This window comes from Mirounga angustirostris, unplaced genomic scaffold, assembly GCF_029215605.1.
Source record: "Mirounga angustirostris isolate CCGP_5_RB_7025 unplaced genomic scaffold, mMirAng1.0.hap1 SCAF_10, whole genome shotgun sequence".
NCBI classification, from domain to species: domain Eukaryota; kingdom Metazoa; phylum Chordata; class Mammalia; order Carnivora; family Phocidae; genus Mirounga; species Mirounga angustirostris.
Window position 1 is genome coordinate 130522671 of NW_026991718.1, and position 19750 is coordinate 130542420.

General features: G+C 45.2%; 1 protein-coding gene across 1 annotated transcript; it reads right to left on the reverse strand.

Moving 5' to 3' along the window:
• Positions 1–439: 439 nt before the first annotated feature.
• Positions 440–16716, reverse strand: LOC123850645 (1,25-dihydroxyvitamin D(3) 24-hydroxylase, mitochondrial). Its single transcript, XM_045883890.2, has 12 exons — positions 16459–16716; positions 16059–16249; positions 14691–14784; positions 12774–12870; positions 10353–10444; positions 9579–9690; positions 7987–8132; positions 4533–4699; positions 3253–3331; positions 2361–2558; positions 2144–2263; positions 440–1540 (listed from the first exon to the last, which is right to left on the reverse strand). Exons 1-11 carry the CDS (start codon positions 16714–16716, stop codon positions 2153–2155), a joined length of 1545 nt encoding a protein of 514 aa, XP_045739846.1. The 3' UTR covers positions 440–1540; positions 2144–2152.
• Positions 16717–19750: the final 3034 nt, after the last annotated feature.

The window sequence follows — 19750 nt, forward strand, 5'->3', positions numbered from 1 at the left end:
GCAAAAAAAAAAGGAAAATTATTTTGCCACTCAAATGATCCATCTTTCTGTAAAACTGTTAGGGAAGTTCAGCTTTTAGTCAGAGTAGATTTCGTGATATAGGGCTTTTAAAATGGCCACCTGAAAAAATCTTCTAGTAAGACGAAGTTTAAAACTTTAAATTTTGATGTAACAAATGCAACAAAGAGGAAATAGTTCTTGAATATTTCAAAACCTTTATTTTCAGAGAATTCTAAGATATACAAATGAGATCTGACAACATGTGGATTTATAATCCTAAAATTAATTTCATAGTAGGGAGAGAGCATGCACCTATTTTAGTGATATGTACATATTCATTCAAATAGAATGATATAAATGTATACTCCTGAAATATTCTAAAAATATAACCTAGAAAGGGAAATCTTTATCAAATATACAGAAATGGAAGTATGTTTTTAGGAAAAATAGTAGTAAACATATGTAAAAATAAACTTTATGCAAACATTTTTTTTTTACAAAGTTTTAAGTAATGCATGCACACTTTATGACTATTCTATCCTGTAGCGGGGAAAGCAAAGCGTAGGAAGTCACTGAATATTTTTAAACTGTAACTGGACTTTAGAACATTGTCCTAAACCATAGATCCTAAATCAAATACCATATATATTTTGAAAATGACTTAAGCAAATTGTCATTACCGTACACACACATACACACACAATTTCAAAACTGCTGATCTACTTCTTAATGCCAGAGAGGAAATCCATTAGCTAAATAAAGAATTTCAGAATCCTTTGACCAAATGATGCCACAGTGAATCATTAAGGCATTCTTAGATAAGAGATTCTGACTTCATCAAAGTACTTAAAATAGACTTACTCTCTAATTTCCCAATAATGCTGCAATTTCAAAACAGGAAAAATACGGCTCCACAGAGACCTGGTAACTTTAACATTTAGCTTTGCTTATGTCATAAACAAGTATTTTCCCAAATACTACATCAAACAGAGTTACAATGAATGGATTGTCAATATTACCCCAAGCCCCAGACAATTTAGCTTGTGTTCCGTAGGACTTTCATTGTGAAATGTAAACTCACTTTTGAGAAGTAAAGAACCAAGCAGTGAATTTGGTAGGGAAGGAACAGAAACATTTAGTGACTTTACCAGACTAACTGACAAGTGCCTGGCCTCCCTGGCACATCATGGAAGATGCAAGAGAAAACAGTATTATGAGCAATTCTGTGTAAGCCAAGATGGTGCTGACATTGGTTCAAGTAAGCCTGAAGTACACCCTGTAAAGCACCTTGTAACCCAACAATCTGCTTTCCTGAGTCAGATACAATCTTATTAAATACCATCATCTACATAGACAGTGCAGCTTCTAGAACAATTGTACCGAAGAAAGCGTTGTTTATAAACACCTGGGCCTAACTGTTCTTTATGTGCCATTTCACGTTCTGATGTTTGAACTTTGCTTTCCAGTAACGAAGAAGCCATAAGCACCATTCTTGCAGGAGGGTAAACATTGCTGCTCTTGGTCCTGGTCAAAAAAAATTCTGGAAGATAAAGTAAATTCCAATTAGATATTAAAGAAGTATAAGTAAACGATATTTAACACAGGCTAGTAAATATATACACTTACGTTCCAGGGGCCGGTAAGCCAAAGCCCTGTGGTCAAATAAGGCCGACCACCTGTATTTATAGATAAAGTTTTATTGGAACAGTCTTGGTAGGCAGAATAATGGCCCTGAGAAAACGTCTATGCTCTAATCTCCAGAGCCTGTGAATGCATGGCAAAAGGAACTTTGCAGATGTGATTAAGTTTATGGACCTTGAGATGGGAAAATTATCCTGAATGGCAGAGGGAGGAGAGATTCAAAGCCGGGAGAGGAACTCTGGCCCCATAATGGCATCTTGCCTTTACAGAGCACTTAGTGGATGCCAGGATCCAGGCTAAATATTTAGTATCATATCAACTTTCTAGAGAGATATGATTTTGGTCCCCATTTTACAAATGAAAAAAATATGGAGGCAGAAATGTTAAGAAACTGCTCAAGGTCACCCAGCCACTCAGTGGTAAGCAGCGATTCAAACCCAAGTCTGGCTGCTTTCTAAGCTCAGCTCACACTTTGGTCATTCACAGCATGCCAGATGCTCACCTGAGGCTCTTACCGCTGTCGGAAAGCGATGGGGGGCACCCGGCTGGGCACCAGGATACCCAGGTGCAGCATCTCCACAGGCTCGTTGTCCGTGGCCACGATGTCATATTTGCGGACGATCTGAAACACACATGCACAAAGAAAAGGGCAGAATTACCCCCTCTTTTCCTGCCTTGTGGAATACAACAGAGCACAACTGCAAAAATCAGAGTTTTACCCAGCAGAGAGCCAAGCGGAGCTGGAGCTCGGCTAGTCGGCGACCGATGCACATTCTTTTCCCAATGCCAAATGGAAGATGCGCAAAAGGATTAATCTTTGTCTTCTCCTGAAGCCATCGTTCGGGCCTAAACTGGCTTGAATCTTTAAAATTTTCTTCACTGGATCCCAACACCTGGGTATTTAACATCAACACTGTCTAAAAACACACAGAAACACAAAACGTGTAAAATAACTAGAAGAAAACATTTGAACAGCAAAATTTACAAAAGGGATCCCCTTACAAATGTAAAAACAACCCACAAGTTTATAATATGGTGATTGCCAACATGTATTTAGTACTAGAAATATACCAGGTAATAAATAGGTAAAGTTTAAAATTTAGCATCACATTCTCATGCAACCCTATGTGGTGGGTTCCATTATTTTTTTTATTTTTTAAGATTTTTTATTTGTTTATTTGAAAGAGAGAGAATGAGAGAGAGCACATGAGAGGGGGGAGGGTCAGAGGGAGAAGCAGACTCCCCGCTGAGCAGGGAGCCCGATGCGGGACTCCATCCCGGGACTCCAGGATCGAGCAGAAGGCAGTCGCTTAACCAACTGAGCCACCCAGGTGCCCTGGTGGGTTCCATTATTATCCCCATTTTACATATGAGAAATCTGGGGCTCACAAAGGTTATGTAACTCACTCAAGGCTATGCTTGAATCTAGGTCTCTTTTCCCCCAAACCATTAATCCTAACACCATACGACACATGTTAGCTATACACTAAAATATACATATTTCCAAAATGAATGCTCTCCCAGGGAAAGTGTTTATGGAGATCTGATGAATATTTGAAAGGCGTATCTTTCAAAGCTCTATAAAGTACAGATTGCACGAATCCTACTTACTCCTTTGGGTAAAGCATATTCACCCAGAACCGTTGCTTTGTCAAGAGTCCTAGTTGTAAATGGCACACTTGGGGTAAGCCTGAAAAAACAAAATTAAAGATGTAAAGGTGAGCACAGACCAATATCTAGATCAAATATCAATGGGAATACAGAAACTGGTTAAATAAATAATTCCTGCATATGTTCATACTCAAAAACAGAACATGATCACAACTCTCATAAGGAAGTTGTCTCTCTTTTTTTTTTTTAGAAAGAAAGTTTTTTTGTTTTTTTGTTTTTTTTTAAGATTTTATTTATTTATTCATGAGAGACAGAGAGAGAGAGGCAGAGGGAGAAGCGCTCCCAAGGAGCAGAGAGCCCGATGCGGGACTCGATCCCAGGACCCTGGGATCATGACCTGAGCTGAAGGCAGTCGCTTAACCAACTGAGCCACCCAGGCGCCCTAGAAAGAAAGTTTAATTTAATTTATTTATTTATTGGGGAAGGGGCAGAGAAAGAATCTTAAGCAGGCTCCACACCCAGTGCTGAGGCCAATATGGGCTTGATCTCATAACCCGGAGATCATGACCTGAGCTGAAATCAAGGATAGGACACCTAACCGACTGAGCTCCCCACGTGTCCCAAGAAGTTCTGTCTCTCTCTTTCTGAAATTTATATCTTCTGTTTTTCTTCCTTATTGTGTTGGTTAACTTCCCAGTAACTGCTTAGTAGCTGTTAATAGTGGTTTTCTCCTGTTTATTTCTGGACTTCAAATGTGTGTGTTTCCTGTGTCACGCTTAAGTTTGACTTTTGTTCTAGGTTTCTCCTATCTGCCCTTCCTGAAGTGAAAGCTATTTCTTTCCTAATGCTAGAATGTTGTGAGTTTTGTTTTCCAGAAAGTGTATAAAAAGAATTTTCAGAGAACATTTTATACCAGAGGCTCAAAAACAAAGATGTCTCTTTGTCTTATCAAATAATAATATAGTTTTCTTGCTGAACTTCTTCTCATATCCTTCAATTATGCCCCTAAGCTTACTTAGTGCTTACAGCATTCATTAGACTATTATTACCGATTGAAAGGGAGGACACTGACTTTCCAGAGATTTAATAGAATTTGCCCAAATGATTTAGGAAATGAATAATAGTAAAAGAATATGGTCTTAAGGCTCCTTTTTTTTGCAGTTTGATAAATGTTTCTGAGTCAACTGTGGGTGCTGTCTGTGGGCGTGGAGACCCCTCATTGTGTCTTTAAGAGAATGGCTTCCCAGCATATTCATGTTGGCTTAGGCATGTGTTCTCACCTCATAGATTCTTTCAGACAGGCTTTTAAATATGGCATATTCCTCAAATCCTCTGCCCGTGGCATCCGATTCTCAAGCAATACACTCTGAATTTCCTTAAGAAGCTTTTGTTGCACATAGGGATTACGGGATAAATTATAGAGAACCCACATTAAGCTGTTTGCTGTCTGAAAGGCAAATGGACATAAACCTGAGTTTCTGCAAATAAATTGCCTTAAAACCATCATGAGCTGAACAAAAACTGATGCCTACCATCTTGCTCTGCAAATGTATTGGTGAGACTTTTTCACGTGTCCTTATTTGCTGTGCGTTACACAAATACAGCATATAAAAAGTCAGATTTATTTTAGAAAATAATGCCAGTTAAGGATAGCTTAATCAATGTAGACTCTTTGAAATAATCAGCTGCATTAGGACACTTAAAATTCAGTTTGATAAAAAAATTGTTTTTTTTTCTTTTTTTAAAAATTTTTTTATTGTTATGTTAATCCCCATACATTTTGTCATTAGTTTTAGATGTAGTGTTCCATGATTCATTGTTTGTGCATAACACTCAGTGCTCCATGCAGAACATGCCCTCCTTAATACCCATCACCAGGCTAACCCATCCTCCCACCCCCCTCCCCTCTAGAACCCTCAGTTTGTTTTGAACACAAAGAAACCATGTAGAGCTGATGAAAGGAAAGCAAGCTGGTTAGGATTGTATCTGTGTCAATTTCCAGGTTGTGATAAGATTTTATTGTTGCAAGATGTTACCATTGGGGGAAGCTGCAGGAAGGATCCAAGGGACTCTTCTCTACTTTTCCTTAGAACTGCATGTGAATCTATAATTATCTCAAAATAAAAAAGCGTTTGATCAAAAATTGTATAATATAGAAAATGGATAGAATACTTGGGTGGGGAAAGAGGGATAGAGATCCTGGCAGCGTTGCTAATAAGTTTTTTCTTTTTTAATTTTATAGTGTAAATGCACAAGAAACTATATTTCTGGAATTTAAAAAAAGAGGGTTGTTTGTTTGTTTTGCCACATCCTAAAAAGTTATCTATGAACCCTGGGTTCCAGCCACATGCAAAGAGCCCTTGCAGGAGGGTGCCAACACCAAAATAAGACATTCTAGCATTGCGTTGAGTATTTCAAGGAACTGGCCACAGTTTCTGACGAAGGCTCATGGTCTTTTTAGCGGCATGCTTTACTTCCTTTCAGCAGAAGAGAAAAAATATTGGCTGAAACAGCCAGGGTAGCTTTTAGTTTCATAATATTCACCACTGGTAGTCATATGTATTTGTTTTTAGGCCTTTTTTTTTTTCAAGTTAATGTAAGCCAAATATTCCTGTAAAAATGGTCATTGCAGACACGAAGACGCTTTTGCTAAGTGTCATGTGCCACTGATATAGATGAGCAAAGTGCGAGATGATTCGGAGCCAATGGAATTTACTATTTTGGGAAGAAGATGCCTCCAAGGCAGGCTTCTTCATGTCAGAAGACTGGCAGCCTCAGCTGCAAATAAACAGTGGACGGCATTATTACAAGAGTCCAATTTACAAAACAGGAAGAGGGTGTAGCCACCAAATTAGATACACTTTCAGATTTCTCTGATTTTCCAAAAGTGACTTCCAGAATTGCCAGGACTAAAAAAGAAACATTTAACCATATCAGCGGGTCCCTTACCGCAAGTACCAAATAGAGTTTCCAAAAGGCAGATAACTGTAGCTTTCACCAGACTTGTAAGACAGCCTGGGTCTTTTAGGGTAACTGCAGGGGCTGAAAATGGCCTGGGAAACCTCACAGGCACTAACTATCCCGGCTTGACCTCCGTGGAGGAGATCCATCTCACAGCTGGCCTCCCGGCTTTTGCCCTTCCTCTTCTAGAATCTTCTTTCACTCCACCAGCCAGAGCCATCCCTTCAAAACATAAATTTGATCAGGCTACTTCCTTGCTTATAATACCCCAAAGGCTTTCCATCACAGGTGTAATAAAATCCAGATGGCTTACTAAGGCTTCTGGTTAATATGGCCCCTTGACTTCTCCAACGTCAACCTGACCACATTGGCTAGGTCTCCAGCTCCCACGCTCTTTCTGCTCCAGGGCCCTTGTACATGCTGTTCTCTCTACCTGGAGAGCTCTTCCACCACATCTTTCCCCTGGCTGGCTCTCTCTCATCATTTCAGTCCCAGGAAGAGAGGGAACCCTGCCCCCTCTCCATTCTCCTTCTATCCCATCACTCAGATGGTTTCCTCCATGTCTCCTACCACTAATTGCAAAGATCCCATTTATTGGTGTGTCTACATGTTTCTGGTTGGTCTTCCCTCCCCGCAGTTAAGTTCCATGAAGGCCAAGACCTTGGTCTCTGGTTCATGGTGGTCCCTCAAGCACCTAGAAGAGTGCCAAGCACATAGTAGGCACTCAGTAGTTTCTGAATCCTTTCATTTATTCATCAAGTATTCGTTGAGCACCTACTTTATGCTAAGTACTATTCTACATCCTAGGCATATAGCAGCGGACAAAACCAAGTCATCTCCCTCAACAAACTCATATTCCAGCTGAAAAAAAAAGATAATGGGTGAAGCTTTACTTTTATCACTCTAGGGAGCCTCTTAGGCTAAGTGACTCAGTATGACAGTGAGCGAAATGAATTCTTCCTTTTAACAGCCTTCTGGAGCGTGAGGAGAAATGATAACTTTGCTGTACTCCCTGATGTAGAAAACCCTACTTTTTCTTTGGACGAGAAACACAAAAGAAAGGGGAAACGTGGGAAAGAAATGAACTGGGACACATTCTTCTTAGAGATTACAGGTGTGTGAACCTTTGGGCCATGAGGAATATTACTACACGTCCCTCCAGTGATGGTGCAAAGAATGGATCGAAGACAATCAAACCCACCTGAACACCTGTCAGAATTTTTGTTTGGAGTCTGGCTGGGTTGTGTACCTACCAGGCGTATTAAGCACACTGGGGACAGAATTTTGGTATTTCAGATAGGTTGTTTCATGTAAGTCAAAATCAAGTTTTCTCCGGACTCACTATGCTTATGCTTTTAATCTGAAAAAAATAATCGGACTGGCCGAGAGCATGCCAATATTTTTAGAGTAACAACCACAGTCAGGCACTTTGGGGTAACGTGCACAACCTTTTAGAACATATTCAATCTTTAAAAATCTTCCTATGGTGTGGCATTTTACTGCCTCTGAATTCCCATAGCAGCTTGTGTCTTTAATATAACACTTGATTGTCCGCCTGCTGGAGCGCATGAATTCACCTCCTATCATCACCTGTTTAAGGACCGAGACTGTGTCCTGGGTCTCCCACAGCATCTCGTGGGAGACTTACCATTTTTGCTAAGCCAGTGCTCAGTTAATCCTTGTGGAATGAGTGAGCTGAATGAGTATTTAAAATTCATCATGAAAAAGATTTTTCAGCCCACTCGTTTAGCGAACGGACATCAGGCCCCTTACCGTTTCCACGGCGGCCAGCTGGAGCTCTGTGACGGCCGCATACAATTCTTTCTTGGAAAGCTGATTGTGGTGATAAATATCACAGAGGAAATCCATGCTGGGCTGCTCAGAATGTTTCTCTAAGCGGTTGTCGATACAAGACTTGACTATTGGAGAAAGGAAGTCAGGGGACGATTAGGACGCGAAAGAATGCAAGAGAACCCCAGGTAAAATCTTCCCCGTGACATCTTCAGGGCCTTTTTTGGGGGGGGGGGGGACACTGACCATTTCTTCAATGAGTTAACGTTGCCTTGTTGTTAAGTCACCAAGGATTGATCGGTGCCCACAGGAGCAGGGCTCCTCAAATTTTAACTTGCCAAAGAATCCCCCGGGCATCTTGCCAAAACACAGATTCTGAATCAGGGGTCTGGGGTGGGCCTGGAAATCTGCATTTCTTACAGGCTCCCAGGCGCTGTTTCTGCTCTGCAGGTCACCTTTCGAGTAGTAAGAGCTCAGAGTTTGGAAGAGATCGTCACGGGACATAGATGGGATTTGGGTCCACCTTCAGAATCAGAACTCGCACCCAGAGCCAGGTGTCTGGCTGGTTTGGTCACGAATACGGGCAGTGTGGGACTTGGCTCCCAGATCTGGGCAGGAGGGGAGGAGAGAACCTCCCCCAACGTTATCAAACAAAAACACACGTACGTGCACACACACACACTCAAGTGCCGTGCTTCGTGCATGCTGGCAAAGGTAGCAGAAATTTCTGGACACATTCTGGACACATTCTAGACATGTGTCTCCTTATTTCAATCCACTAGGCAAGCCACCACCAGAATAATAATAACAGTGAGGTTGACAGTAATAATGAGGACGATAAGTGGTGCAGCAGTTAGAGCTAGACCTTTGAGAGTCCTGTCTGGCTTCAAACCCTGGCTTTTGCCATCATCTAGCATGTGATCCTGACAAAGTTACTTTTTTGTGCCTCAGTTCTGTCACTCAGGGCTAATAGAAGGACCTACTTTACAGGGTTTTTGGTGAGAATTAGCTGAGTACATGTTTATGTGTGTGTAGAAAAGATATGACATGGTATGATATGATATGGATCCTCCTCCTAGTACCTATTGGGAACTCATAGAACAATACTCACAGCATTCCCCTGATAATGTAGCAGAAACAGCTCTGATCCATTGGGTATTGAGATTAGCCAGGTTTTTACATTATCTATATTAGATCTAGAAACAGCTGCATCGAGGTAAGTATTATTATTGTTGTTATTAGCCCATTTTAGACACAAGACTACTGAGGACGGAAGAGTTATAGCACATTTGGTCAACGTGCTACACCGTTGACAGAGCTGGGATTTGAACCCAGGTATCTCTGACTCCAAAGCCCTTGCTTTTAACCTCTCCCAGCTCCCAAAGACTATGCAAAGCTGTCTTTTCCTTAGAATTTGCCTATGCCAGGGCGATTCTAAACTTGTGTTTACAAAGCCAAAACAATCAGGAGGCACAACTCCATCAAAGGATCAAGGTTGTCAGGTCAAGAAGATCATTCCAGACTTCTGGCAGCAGCACCAGAGAAAGGGCTACGGGGGTGTGTGGCCGCATTACCTGATTTGAAAATGGTGTCCCAGGCCAGTGTGTGGGCCTGCCACACCTTGGTATTGAGGCTCTTGTGCAGCTCGACTGGGGTTACCATCATCCTCCCAAACGTGCTCATCATCTGTGAGGAACACAATGCCTTTTCATTCCGGTTTCTACCTCTCTCAAAGACAACTGGAGAGGAGCCTTCACATGGGAGAGGAGCATTCTACACGACCCGCACCCTCTGCTTCCACAAAGGCAGGAACTCTCCCCCCAGTGCTGGACGCGGAGCCCTCCCCCACCCCGGTGGCACAATGAAGATGATCTTTGGGATGATTTCCCACTGGATGTGTTTAATAAAATATGTGATCTTAGGACCTCCATATTTAAAAAGAAGAAGAAAGAAGGAAAGCCATCACTTTCATAGAGACTTCCATTTCCATTAATTTCCCAACGTTCGCCATTTTCTACACCAGTTTCACGGCATCTATCACATCCATGTGTGGTCGACACGATTCAAAAATATTACATCGGAAAATTTTCAGACTCTTTTTCAAATAGTATTTTAATGGACCGACCTTTAATTGAAACACCTATTTAAACTTGCCTAAATGATGATGTAGTGTGATTCCTGGTTTACGAGCATACATGCACATACGTACATGAAAACACATGACACATTGAAAGTAACACTTAACTAGTGTAATAAAATAGGTGTGTGTGCCCCTCCTGGGGAAATGGGATGCACCTTTGTTAAGTTCTGAAAATTGGGAAAATTGCTATCTTCAAGGGGATGCTTACTGTTTTGATGGCCATGATGAAGTTCAAAGCTTCATCCCCGGCATTCTTCTGAAGGAGTCCAAATCTCTTCTCATAGAGCACAAGGCAGATGCCTGTCATTTAAAATAATCAAGAGTTACACAATCACAGAGGCACCGTAGTCTGGGAGTAGCGGGCTATTAAAGGCTTGATTCTATCTTTTGTAAGAGCAAGGTCTTTTCCAAGAACAGAGGAAAGGCAAAAAATCTGAGAGAAAGGGGCATGATACTCTTCTCACTTTCTAGAAATTGTCTCCACATCCACTGACCCAACCGCTGCAGAACCTCTGGGTCAGAAATGCCACGGTGAAAATACAGCCATTTTTATACAGGATTGAATGTCTCCTGCAATGCCTTGCTTTTGTCAGAGTTTATCATTGACACCATGTGTAAAAGACACTGTAAATGGCCTACCCAACACTCATTCTCTCCCATTTCTTCCCTAAGAGATCCCCAATTTTATTTAGAGTGTCAATGTATCAGTCCTCAGGCAATGAATCTGGATTGATCTAAGACTCTGGTGACAATCCTGTTCCCTGATTCCCCAGGCTTCCTGCAGCAGCCTGAGAAGCCACATGGCCCAGGTCTGGCCAATGAGGCTTACGGAAAATACTCCTTTGCTTTCTCAATAAAAGGGGCAAGTACAGCTGTCTTAGCTCCTCCCTCTTTCCTTCTTGTTTTTGCCTAGAGTGCAGAGGTGAGACCACGAGGGGCGGCGGCCATTTTGCAACAAGCCAACCAGCTAAGGATGGATGAGCAAAAAGATGGAGAGCCCCCAGTGACATCGTTGAGTCCTAGCTGCAGACTGCTCTCCTCGAGACTTCTCATAACACTGGAACAATAATTTTTAAGCCACCACAGTCCAATCTTCTTTGACTTGCAAAGACATGCATTCAATATTCCTTCATTTGGGTATTTCCAGCAGACAGTTTCCAAAACATACAGTTGTTTCTCCTCTGTAAACATTCCCTCACTTTATTCTACTCCCCCTTCCCTTAACACCTTCTGTGGGTTTCTTCTTTGCATGGAGCTTTCTAATGTGCTAAGATAGTCAGATGGTCTCTATCTTTAAAGTGAGGCTCAGCAGTTGGGGGAGACAGGTCACGACAAAAGCCTCCATCCTGGAGTGCCCTCTCCAATCCCTCGCATGAGCAGCCAGAGTGATCCTTTCAGAAAATCGGTCCAAGGCTCCTTCCAGTTAAAAGCATTCTGTATCACTCCCAGGTACCCCCAAGCTCAAAACCAAATTCCCATCCCTAGTTTACATGGGTTGGCCACTGCCTTCCTCCTATCCTCTGCCCTCACCATGTTGGTCATGCTCTGGTCATTCTGAACATCTTCCTGTTCCTTCAATAGAATCTTCTCTGCTCCTTCATTGACCTTCACCTGGTGAACTCCTACTCATCTAACAGGCCTCATCTGATATGGCCCCACCACTGTGAAGCACCCCCTGACCAAGCTCAGCTGAGGCAGCTCTCTCGGATTCTCCCACAGCCTTGAACCTCCTCAGTCAGGTGCCTACCCATTCTATGGAAACAGCTTCCTTGCCTGTATCCCCACTGGGCAGTGTCCCGGTCCAGGCGGAGCTCTGCTTTTTGTTCCTAGAGTGTTCCTCAAAGAAAGGGATCATCCCCTCTTCTGTTTGAAACCCTCCATGGCTCCCCACCTGACTCAAACTAAAAGCTCAAGTTCTGGCCAGAACCTACAGCCCCTGGCTTGGTCTTCCTCAACCCCTCTTTCCCTTCCCCTGTCATCCACCCCTATGGTCCGAGACATCACTCATACTTCCACCTCGGCATATTTGCCCTCCCTGTCTCCACATTCTGGAACGATCTTCCCCACAGATGCCCTGTGGCTTATTCCTTTAGGTCTCACTTCAACTGTCTCCTTCCCAAAACAGACTTGCCTCATCTAGGAGCTTAGGTTCTTTCTTGAATTCCTTACCCCTTGTCAAAATATATATTTTAAAGTGTGTTTACTTGTTGATCGTCAACCCTACTAGACTCTAAGCTCCATGGGAACACAGACATTGCTTGTTTTGTTCCCTGCTGTGTGCCTAGTACCTAGCATACTCCTGGGCACATAGCAGGTGTTCAATAAACGTTTGTTGAATGACTACATAAACAACCCATAGTGCAAAGCATAACCTGAGTGCCCAAAAGCATGAAAAGACTGCATGAACAGCTCTTTGTTGTCACTGACAGTATATGATTATAGAAGTTATTAACAGAGCCACTAGGAAATCAAACGAACAAGACCGTGAAGACAACTTACTTTTTTTTTTTTTTTTAAGATTTTATTTATCTATTTGACAGAGAGAGACACAGTGAGAGAGGGAACACAAGCAGGGGGAGTGGGAGAGAGAGAAGCAGGCTTCCCGCCGAGCAGGGAGCCGACAACTTACTTTCAAATGACCATTTGTTCAGCTCGCTGTATAAGTCTTCAATATGGCCCCTCTCATCACAGAGCTCATCTATTCTACCCGTAAAATCAGCCAAGACCTTAGAAGAAAGAAACCACAGAAGATATATTTCAGTCATTGAAGGAAAACAAAAGTTTAAAGGCTCCCTAAGCTAACTTCAGGTTTTGCTACCTTGTATATTCACTGCCCGTGATGTTATTAATTCTGAAGCAACACTAATTATATATTCTCGCTGGGGGCTCACCTTCTGCCCTAACAACCTCGTCCAGGGGTTATTTTCTCAGCTTTTCCCAAAACCACCCTAAAGCTTCGGTTTCAGCTTTTGATCTAAATTTAAGAAAAGGAAAACATTTCTTCTAATCAGACTGGGGACTAAACCATGAAGGAGCAATCAGCCAAGTGTCTGTTGGCATATCCTGTCAAACACCATGAGGTCTGCCGCTTCTGTATCTGGGCCAGCAAACATCTCCTTACTGGCTGGTATTGTGTTAGGCGTGTTGAACTTGGAAGCAGAAAAACCTGCAAATTTGGGACACAGCTCCTTCACTAAATAGCTCTGTGACGTGGGACAAGTTACATAAGGTCTCTAGACGCCAACTGCCCAAATCAGGGTTTTAGATGACTAACGCCTCACATTTAACAAGGCTTGTATCGTACCAAGCACTATGGAGTGTGTTATCTTAGCTGATCCTCACAACAACGCGGTGAGGTAGAAAGTACTATCATTACTCCCATTTCCTGCCTAACAGAGGGGAGAACGGGCTTCCAGCGGGGCTCAGGTGCTCGCCCTTGGACACGTAGCTGGAAAGTGGCCATGCTGGGGCCTGGAACAAGGTAGGTATGACTACAAAGCCCATCCGTGTAACCAATGGGCATTTTGTCCACATAGTGCATTAAAAAGGACTTTGAAATTGTTACCATCAAAAAACTCCAGAAACTTCACATAAACATATGGAATTTTATAATAGTAATAATAATAATAATAATAATAATAATAATAATAATAATGACAAAATCTGGAGACACTGGGTCTGCATTCCCACGTGGTAGTCATTTGCTGGAACTGGGGCAGCTGTCCCTTCTAGAAAGGGCATGCACTGTTCTGTTTGTTAAAATCCCTGCTGGGCCTTCCTTACACATTTATATGAATTACCTGGCCCCTGAAACCTTCTGGGTTTGCAATCTGCACCTATATGATCCTATCTGGGTCCAAGTTCAGTTCAAAACAAACACCCTAAGTGATCAGGAGTAAAGAGAACACTGTATGCTTAAATCTCTTCCTTTTTGGCCCTCTGTTGACTAAAGGATAATGTCTAAATGCCTTATCATAGTCCAAAAACATTAAGCTCTGCCCTCTGTCCAGCATCGTTTCAGAGAGAGCCTCGCCTCAGCTGCTCTGAATGTACTATTCTCTGAACACTCCATGCTATCTCATGCCTCTCTATTTTCAGCAAGCTATTCTCTCTTCCTGAATGCCTTTCTCCACCTTCTCTGGCTTGAAGACTCCTATTCAAATGGTATGACCGAGGACTTTTGTAAGCATTATCTCATTTAATCCTCCCAGCAAATTTGCGGGGTGGGAACTGTCGTGTATTTCCCAATGTATATATTAGGAAAGTGAAGCTTAGGGAAGTTAAGGGAAGAGTCAGGTTACAGACCTAGGGGGTGGAGGGCTGAGGTTCAAAGCCAAGGCTGAGGAATACCAAAGTCTCTGCTTGTAATCACTCCCTTATTGAGATGTTACTTTACAAGAGAGTGAAGGAAGGAGGAATAAGGGTTTGGGGGAGGAGGAGTGGGGAGAAAAAGAAGACCCCTGAACCATCAAATTGCCTGCACTTTATAGCTATGACTTGAAGTTCCATAAACATCTCTCCCTCCCCAGGCTCCCAGCCTGCAAACCTCGTTGATTTTGTTGTCCAGCTTCATAATTTCTACTGGTTTCATTAGTTTTTTCTGAAAAGCACTCCGGACCCTCTGCCAGTCCTCTCCTTCCCTGGGAGGGAAGCAGAATTGTATTTAGAGCAAACTGAAAGGGAAAGAAGGGAGAAGCAAAGACGCCCCCCAGCTCTGCCACTTTGTGAACTCTATAATCAAATGAACACTGAGAAGCATGCCACCAACCTCCCAGAGAATGTCAGCATTGGAATATTGGGGGCTGGTTTGACAACCGAATGAAACCACCTTTCCTCCCAGCCAAAGATGACGCCAGGAAGGTGAAGTCCAGGTAACTGGGGTTCAGGGCTTTTGAGGTGCCCTTGCTGGGGCTGACCTGGGAGGCCAGATGCCTCAATTCTCAGCAGTAAGAGTGGGCACCCAAACATCCCCTTCACCAGCAACCCAGATCTGTTTGAGAAAAATTTTCTCTTCTCTTAATCCATTGACTTGGGCTGAAAGTCACATTCACAAAACACCGCAACCCTAGAATTCTATCATTGCCTCCAAATAATACACAGTCAGAGGTTCACTGGAGCTGTAAAAGCCTGTTCTAATCATCCACCTTCTTCCCTCACCCCATAGTAGACCACACAGCCTGTGATTAAAATCCCTGCTGGGCCTTCCTTACGCATTTATATGAATTACCTGACCCCTGAAACCTTCTGGGTTTGCAGAGTAGACATTACTATGGCTTTTAATTCCAATGATTATATCCTGAAAAATACAACTATTAGGAGTTACAATTTGGAAGTTAAAAAAAAAAAAAAAGAAGTGCTAACCTGTTAAATGCTAACAATGAAAAAGCAGAGGAATCTCATCACATAATGGCATTTATCTATCTAAAAGAATGAGACCTTGATGTCCCTCTTCATCCCACCTTTCTGACTAGACTTGGATCTTTCTGGAGGGGAATGCGTCCCCTCCAGATAGGAAGGTAGCTGTCAAAAGCAAAAGAAGGTAATTTCTGGCGTTTGAGCTCACAAGAGGGGATTACAGACAATCGTTAAGGGATAATTTTGTATATAATACGTTGGCCTGGCACGCTGACTTCCGAACTTCCACCTGCCCAAGAGTCTGAACACCACAATTTGGATAATGCTTTGGGCCTTTCTTTAAAAAGGCACAGCCCTGCCCAGTTGCTGGAGAAAAGGCAGGTGTTGGGTGCACACCTCTTCTCAGCCCACTCTGATCTAGGCAAGAGTTCGAGACTAGGCCGGGTAGAGCCTTTCGTGTTCCCCCAGCATACGGAGGGTACCACCGCGGAAAACCCTCTCCCAGTTTCCAAGCGCATGGAGCCCAGACGCCGGCCCCCATCCTGCCTCCTGGACTCACAGGATCAGCAGCCCGTAGCCCTCCTTGCGGTAGTCGCGATAAGCCTTCCAGGGCTTGATCTCCAGCCGCTGGGGGTACGCGCTCTCCGTGCGGTACAGCGCTTCCAGCAGGCACGGCGAGCCCAGGTGCACCGAGTCGAAGGAACCCAACTTCATGCGGAAAATCTTGCCATACTTCCTGTGGTACTCCGCCTGCCGCGGGCCGGGCCAAGTCAGCGCGCATCCCTCGCAGTCCCGGGAGCGCTCCTCCCGCCTCCCGCCTCCCGCCTCCCGCCTCCCGGGGCCGCAGCTGCCGCCACCCTCGAGCGCCCTGTGCGCCCGGGCCGCGCGCCTCGCCGAGGGTTTGGAACGCACGCAGGGCAGGGAGGCGAGAGGGAATTGGGGCGCGACGAGGCATTTACCAGCGTGTCGTGCTGTTTCTTGAGGCCCCCTTTCCAGAGAATCTCCAGCAGGCTGCCCAGCAGCGGCCAGTTGGTGGGGCCCGGCAGGGCGGCCGCGTTCTGCGCCTCGCGCGGTTCCATCAGCGGGCAGAGGGGCACCTCCCGCGGCCGAGGGGGTGCGCACACCGCAGACGTCACCGGTCTGGGTGGCTGCCCCAGGTGGCGCAGCTGCTGGAGGAAGGCGACAAGGGAGCGGCTCTTGCTGATGGGGGAGCTCATGGCGGCGGGGGACACCGGGCTCGTGGGAGTGCGCGGGGGCCGGGAAATGCGACTTTGCTAGAGAGGCGCCGGCGGGATCTGGGGGTTTGACGATTCTGGGAGAGAGGGGCAAAGAGGGCCAGCAGGTGCGATGGAGGCGGCGGCAGAGGAGCAGAGAGAAGAAAGGACCTGGAGCAAGGATGCTCGGCGCTGCCCCGTGCGGGGGCCTCAGGGCGCGGGGGGCGGCCGAGCGCTGGCCCCAGGAGCTGGAGGGGTGCCTCTGGGGGTTGGGTGTCTCTTGGAAGAGGAAGGGAAGGAATATGGATCCGCCCGTGGGTCTGCGAGGCTGACTTTCTGGTCTGGAGCCGCGAAGTGGAGGTGTCAGGGAGGGTAGAGAGATGCTGCTAGGCGCTGCGGTTTCCTCCTATCCCTCTCCATGCCCAGGGACCATGTATTTATGGAGCCGGGGCAGGCCCTGGGTGGCCAATGAGCACACTGAGTAGGGCGGAGTGGGCCCTGGCTGGCCCGGCCCGGAGGGACGCGGGACCCGGGGCGGGGGGTGGAAATAGGATGGAGTCAGCGAGGTGAGCGAGGGCGCCCGGGCTTCGGGTGGCGGGTGCGCGGCTCCCCGGGCGGGAGCGCGGCGGACTCCACCCGGAGTTCACCGGGTGTGCGCCCAGCGCGCCTCCCCGCCCTGCCCCGGCGGGCAGGAGCCGGCAGTGGCGGCCGCCGCCGCAGCCCCGCGCTTGCACAATCGCGCAGCCGGGCGGGCGAGGTCTCCGAGTGCGGCCCAGGGAAGGCTGCCGGCGCCGGCCGGGGGCCCCGGAGTCCGCGCGCCTCCCGGCAGCCAGTGCTTGCCAGCCTGGACCGAACTCCTTTTGGAGGAAGGTTGGCTTTCTGCGCCTCCCAAGGTGGGGTGTCGGAGACAAGTGAAATGCATCCAAAGAGGGCATTTCACCTTCGGGTCTTCACTTGGGCCAGGCTGGACAGTTGGGTTTGTAGTTTCCTCCCTGCCTGCTCCATTTCTTGGTTGTTAGGAAGATTTAATGGATTACAGGAGGTAAAGCGCCAACAGCAGAGCCTAGTCGGTAGTAGCACTCGATACAGTTGTTATCCCTTTGGGCAGTTAGGGAATGCGGTGACAGCGAGGCTTGCGGTGGCGGCTGGGCTACCTCTCCCACGTCCACCGGCCCCCTCTCTTTTTGTGCAAAGATGCGCACGTGCAGCTTCCAGCCGCCGGGCCCCACCAGCCCCACCCACCCCTGCAAAGTCCATCCTAGGCAAGCGCGGGGCCGCACACGCGCACGCACGCACACAATTTCTAGAGTCATCGGGGCTGGCCAGAGTAGAACTTGTTCTACTAATTCAGGAAGAGAAGTTGGAAATTTTTGTTGGTTGTGTTAGAGTAATTCGTGGCCTGTCATTCTGACCCAGCACGGGAACTAAGACCAGCCAAGTTGTTTTCTCTTCCGGCTCCCCAGTCACGTGACCGGGCCCTTTTTGACCCTAGTTTTGGTAACTTCCCTAGTGAGTTTATTCTAAACCTCTAGTTTGTTTCTTGAGAACCTTTAGCAGTCCACGTTGAGCTTGAACTCTGTCATTTCAGATTTGTCCTGAGATGTTGATGATTGCTAATGTTAATAAAAATAACTATATTAAGGGCGCCTGGGTGGCTCAGTTGGTTAAGCGACTGCCTTCGGCTCAGGTCATGATCCTGGAGTCCCGGGATCGAGTCCCACATCGGGCTCCCTGCTCGGCAGGGAGCCTGCTTCTCCCTCTGACCCTCCCCCCTCTCATGTGCTCTCTCTCTCTCATTCTCTCTGTCTCAAATAAATAAATAAAATCTTAAAAAAAATAATAACTATATTAATATAATGTATTATATTAATTATTATATCTCCTTTTACAATGTAATTGGTATGCATTATATTTATAGATATCCCTATATATACGCATTATATATCACATACTATAGATTAAATACTATATGTAATATATACATCTTATATAATGTACAAATGAGCGCTTTCTAGAGGTTATGATAGGGCACTTAAGCTAGACATTGTACGAAAGTTTTCCCACTGAGTTCAGCCCAATGACAAAAATAAATGAATCAGTAAGACGGAAGCTTAGAGAGTTAAGCCCAATGTCACGTGTGGCTCATGTGGGATTCAGACCCCAGATTTTTCTGATTCTAGCCCTTATTATATACATCCATCTACATCATGCATTTTACGTCGCCTTTTGTTAAACCAAGACCATCTCAGAATATTGGGAATGTTCCTTAAGTGGGAATATCACAAAGAGGGGCGGATATGGGATCAGTTTGTGTGGGGCTGTGTGAAAGAACGTTGCTTTATGTGCTAATGGTGGTTAAAAAAAGAATAGCTCCAAATACAAGATGCATTTAGTCCACCATTGTGTACCTTGCTTCTGGCAGGTGCTTGGCACATAGTGAATGGTCAATAAATAACTCTTCTGTTAAGTCAGATATTGAGTTATCCCCCTTCCTTGTGCTTTCTTTTCTCTCTCTCTCTGCAGGTGCACCCAAAAAGAAAGGGCAATGATTTTATATTTTCTAGATTTTCATATGAGTTTAGCACTGTGTTGCCTTATAAACTCCAAGTAAACACTTGGAAGTGTAGGCAGTTGTTAGTGGCATAACGGCCGGCGAGAACATTCTTATTTCAGGAAAATTGGTTTCTCATGTCCAGTGGAGAAAGTCCCCAGTAATTTGTATACTGGATGGCAGAGGGAAGAAGATTAGTTCTCGGAAACTTATCCATCCTTGACAAGGTGCAACTAAATTCAACGTGACTGCTTTGAGCCCAGCCCAGAAACACTCTTCCTAACTGGGCCTCATCCCTAGCTCATTACTTAGCCTCTGTGAGTCATCCTGCCCGGGGTTCCTGCTGGGAATTACTAATGAGAGATGCTGAAGCATCTCATAAATGCCCACCATCATTACTGAGACAGGCCCAGGCCCTCTGTTTGGTTCTGGGAAATCTTACCAAGTCCTGACGGGATAATTATACTCCAGCCCTCACACCAAGCC

What these genes read in the sequence shown, in the direction of transcription:
- LOC123850645 (XM_045883890.2), bottom strand. Translation starts at nt 16,716, where the DNA reads ATGAGCTCCCCCATCAGCAAGAGCCGCTCCCTTGTCGCCTTCCTCCAG. An exon ending in TGGACAACAAAATCAACGAG is followed by an intron (nt 12,871 to 14,690) that starts GTTTGCAGGCTG and finishes CTTTCTTCTAAG; the next exon opens with GTCTTGGCTGATTTTACGGG. An exon ending in TGTCTGAAAGAATCTATGAG is followed by an intron (nt 3,332 to 4,532) that starts GTGAGAACACAT and finishes TTGTTTTTTCAG; the next exon opens with GCTTACCCCAAGTGTGCCAT.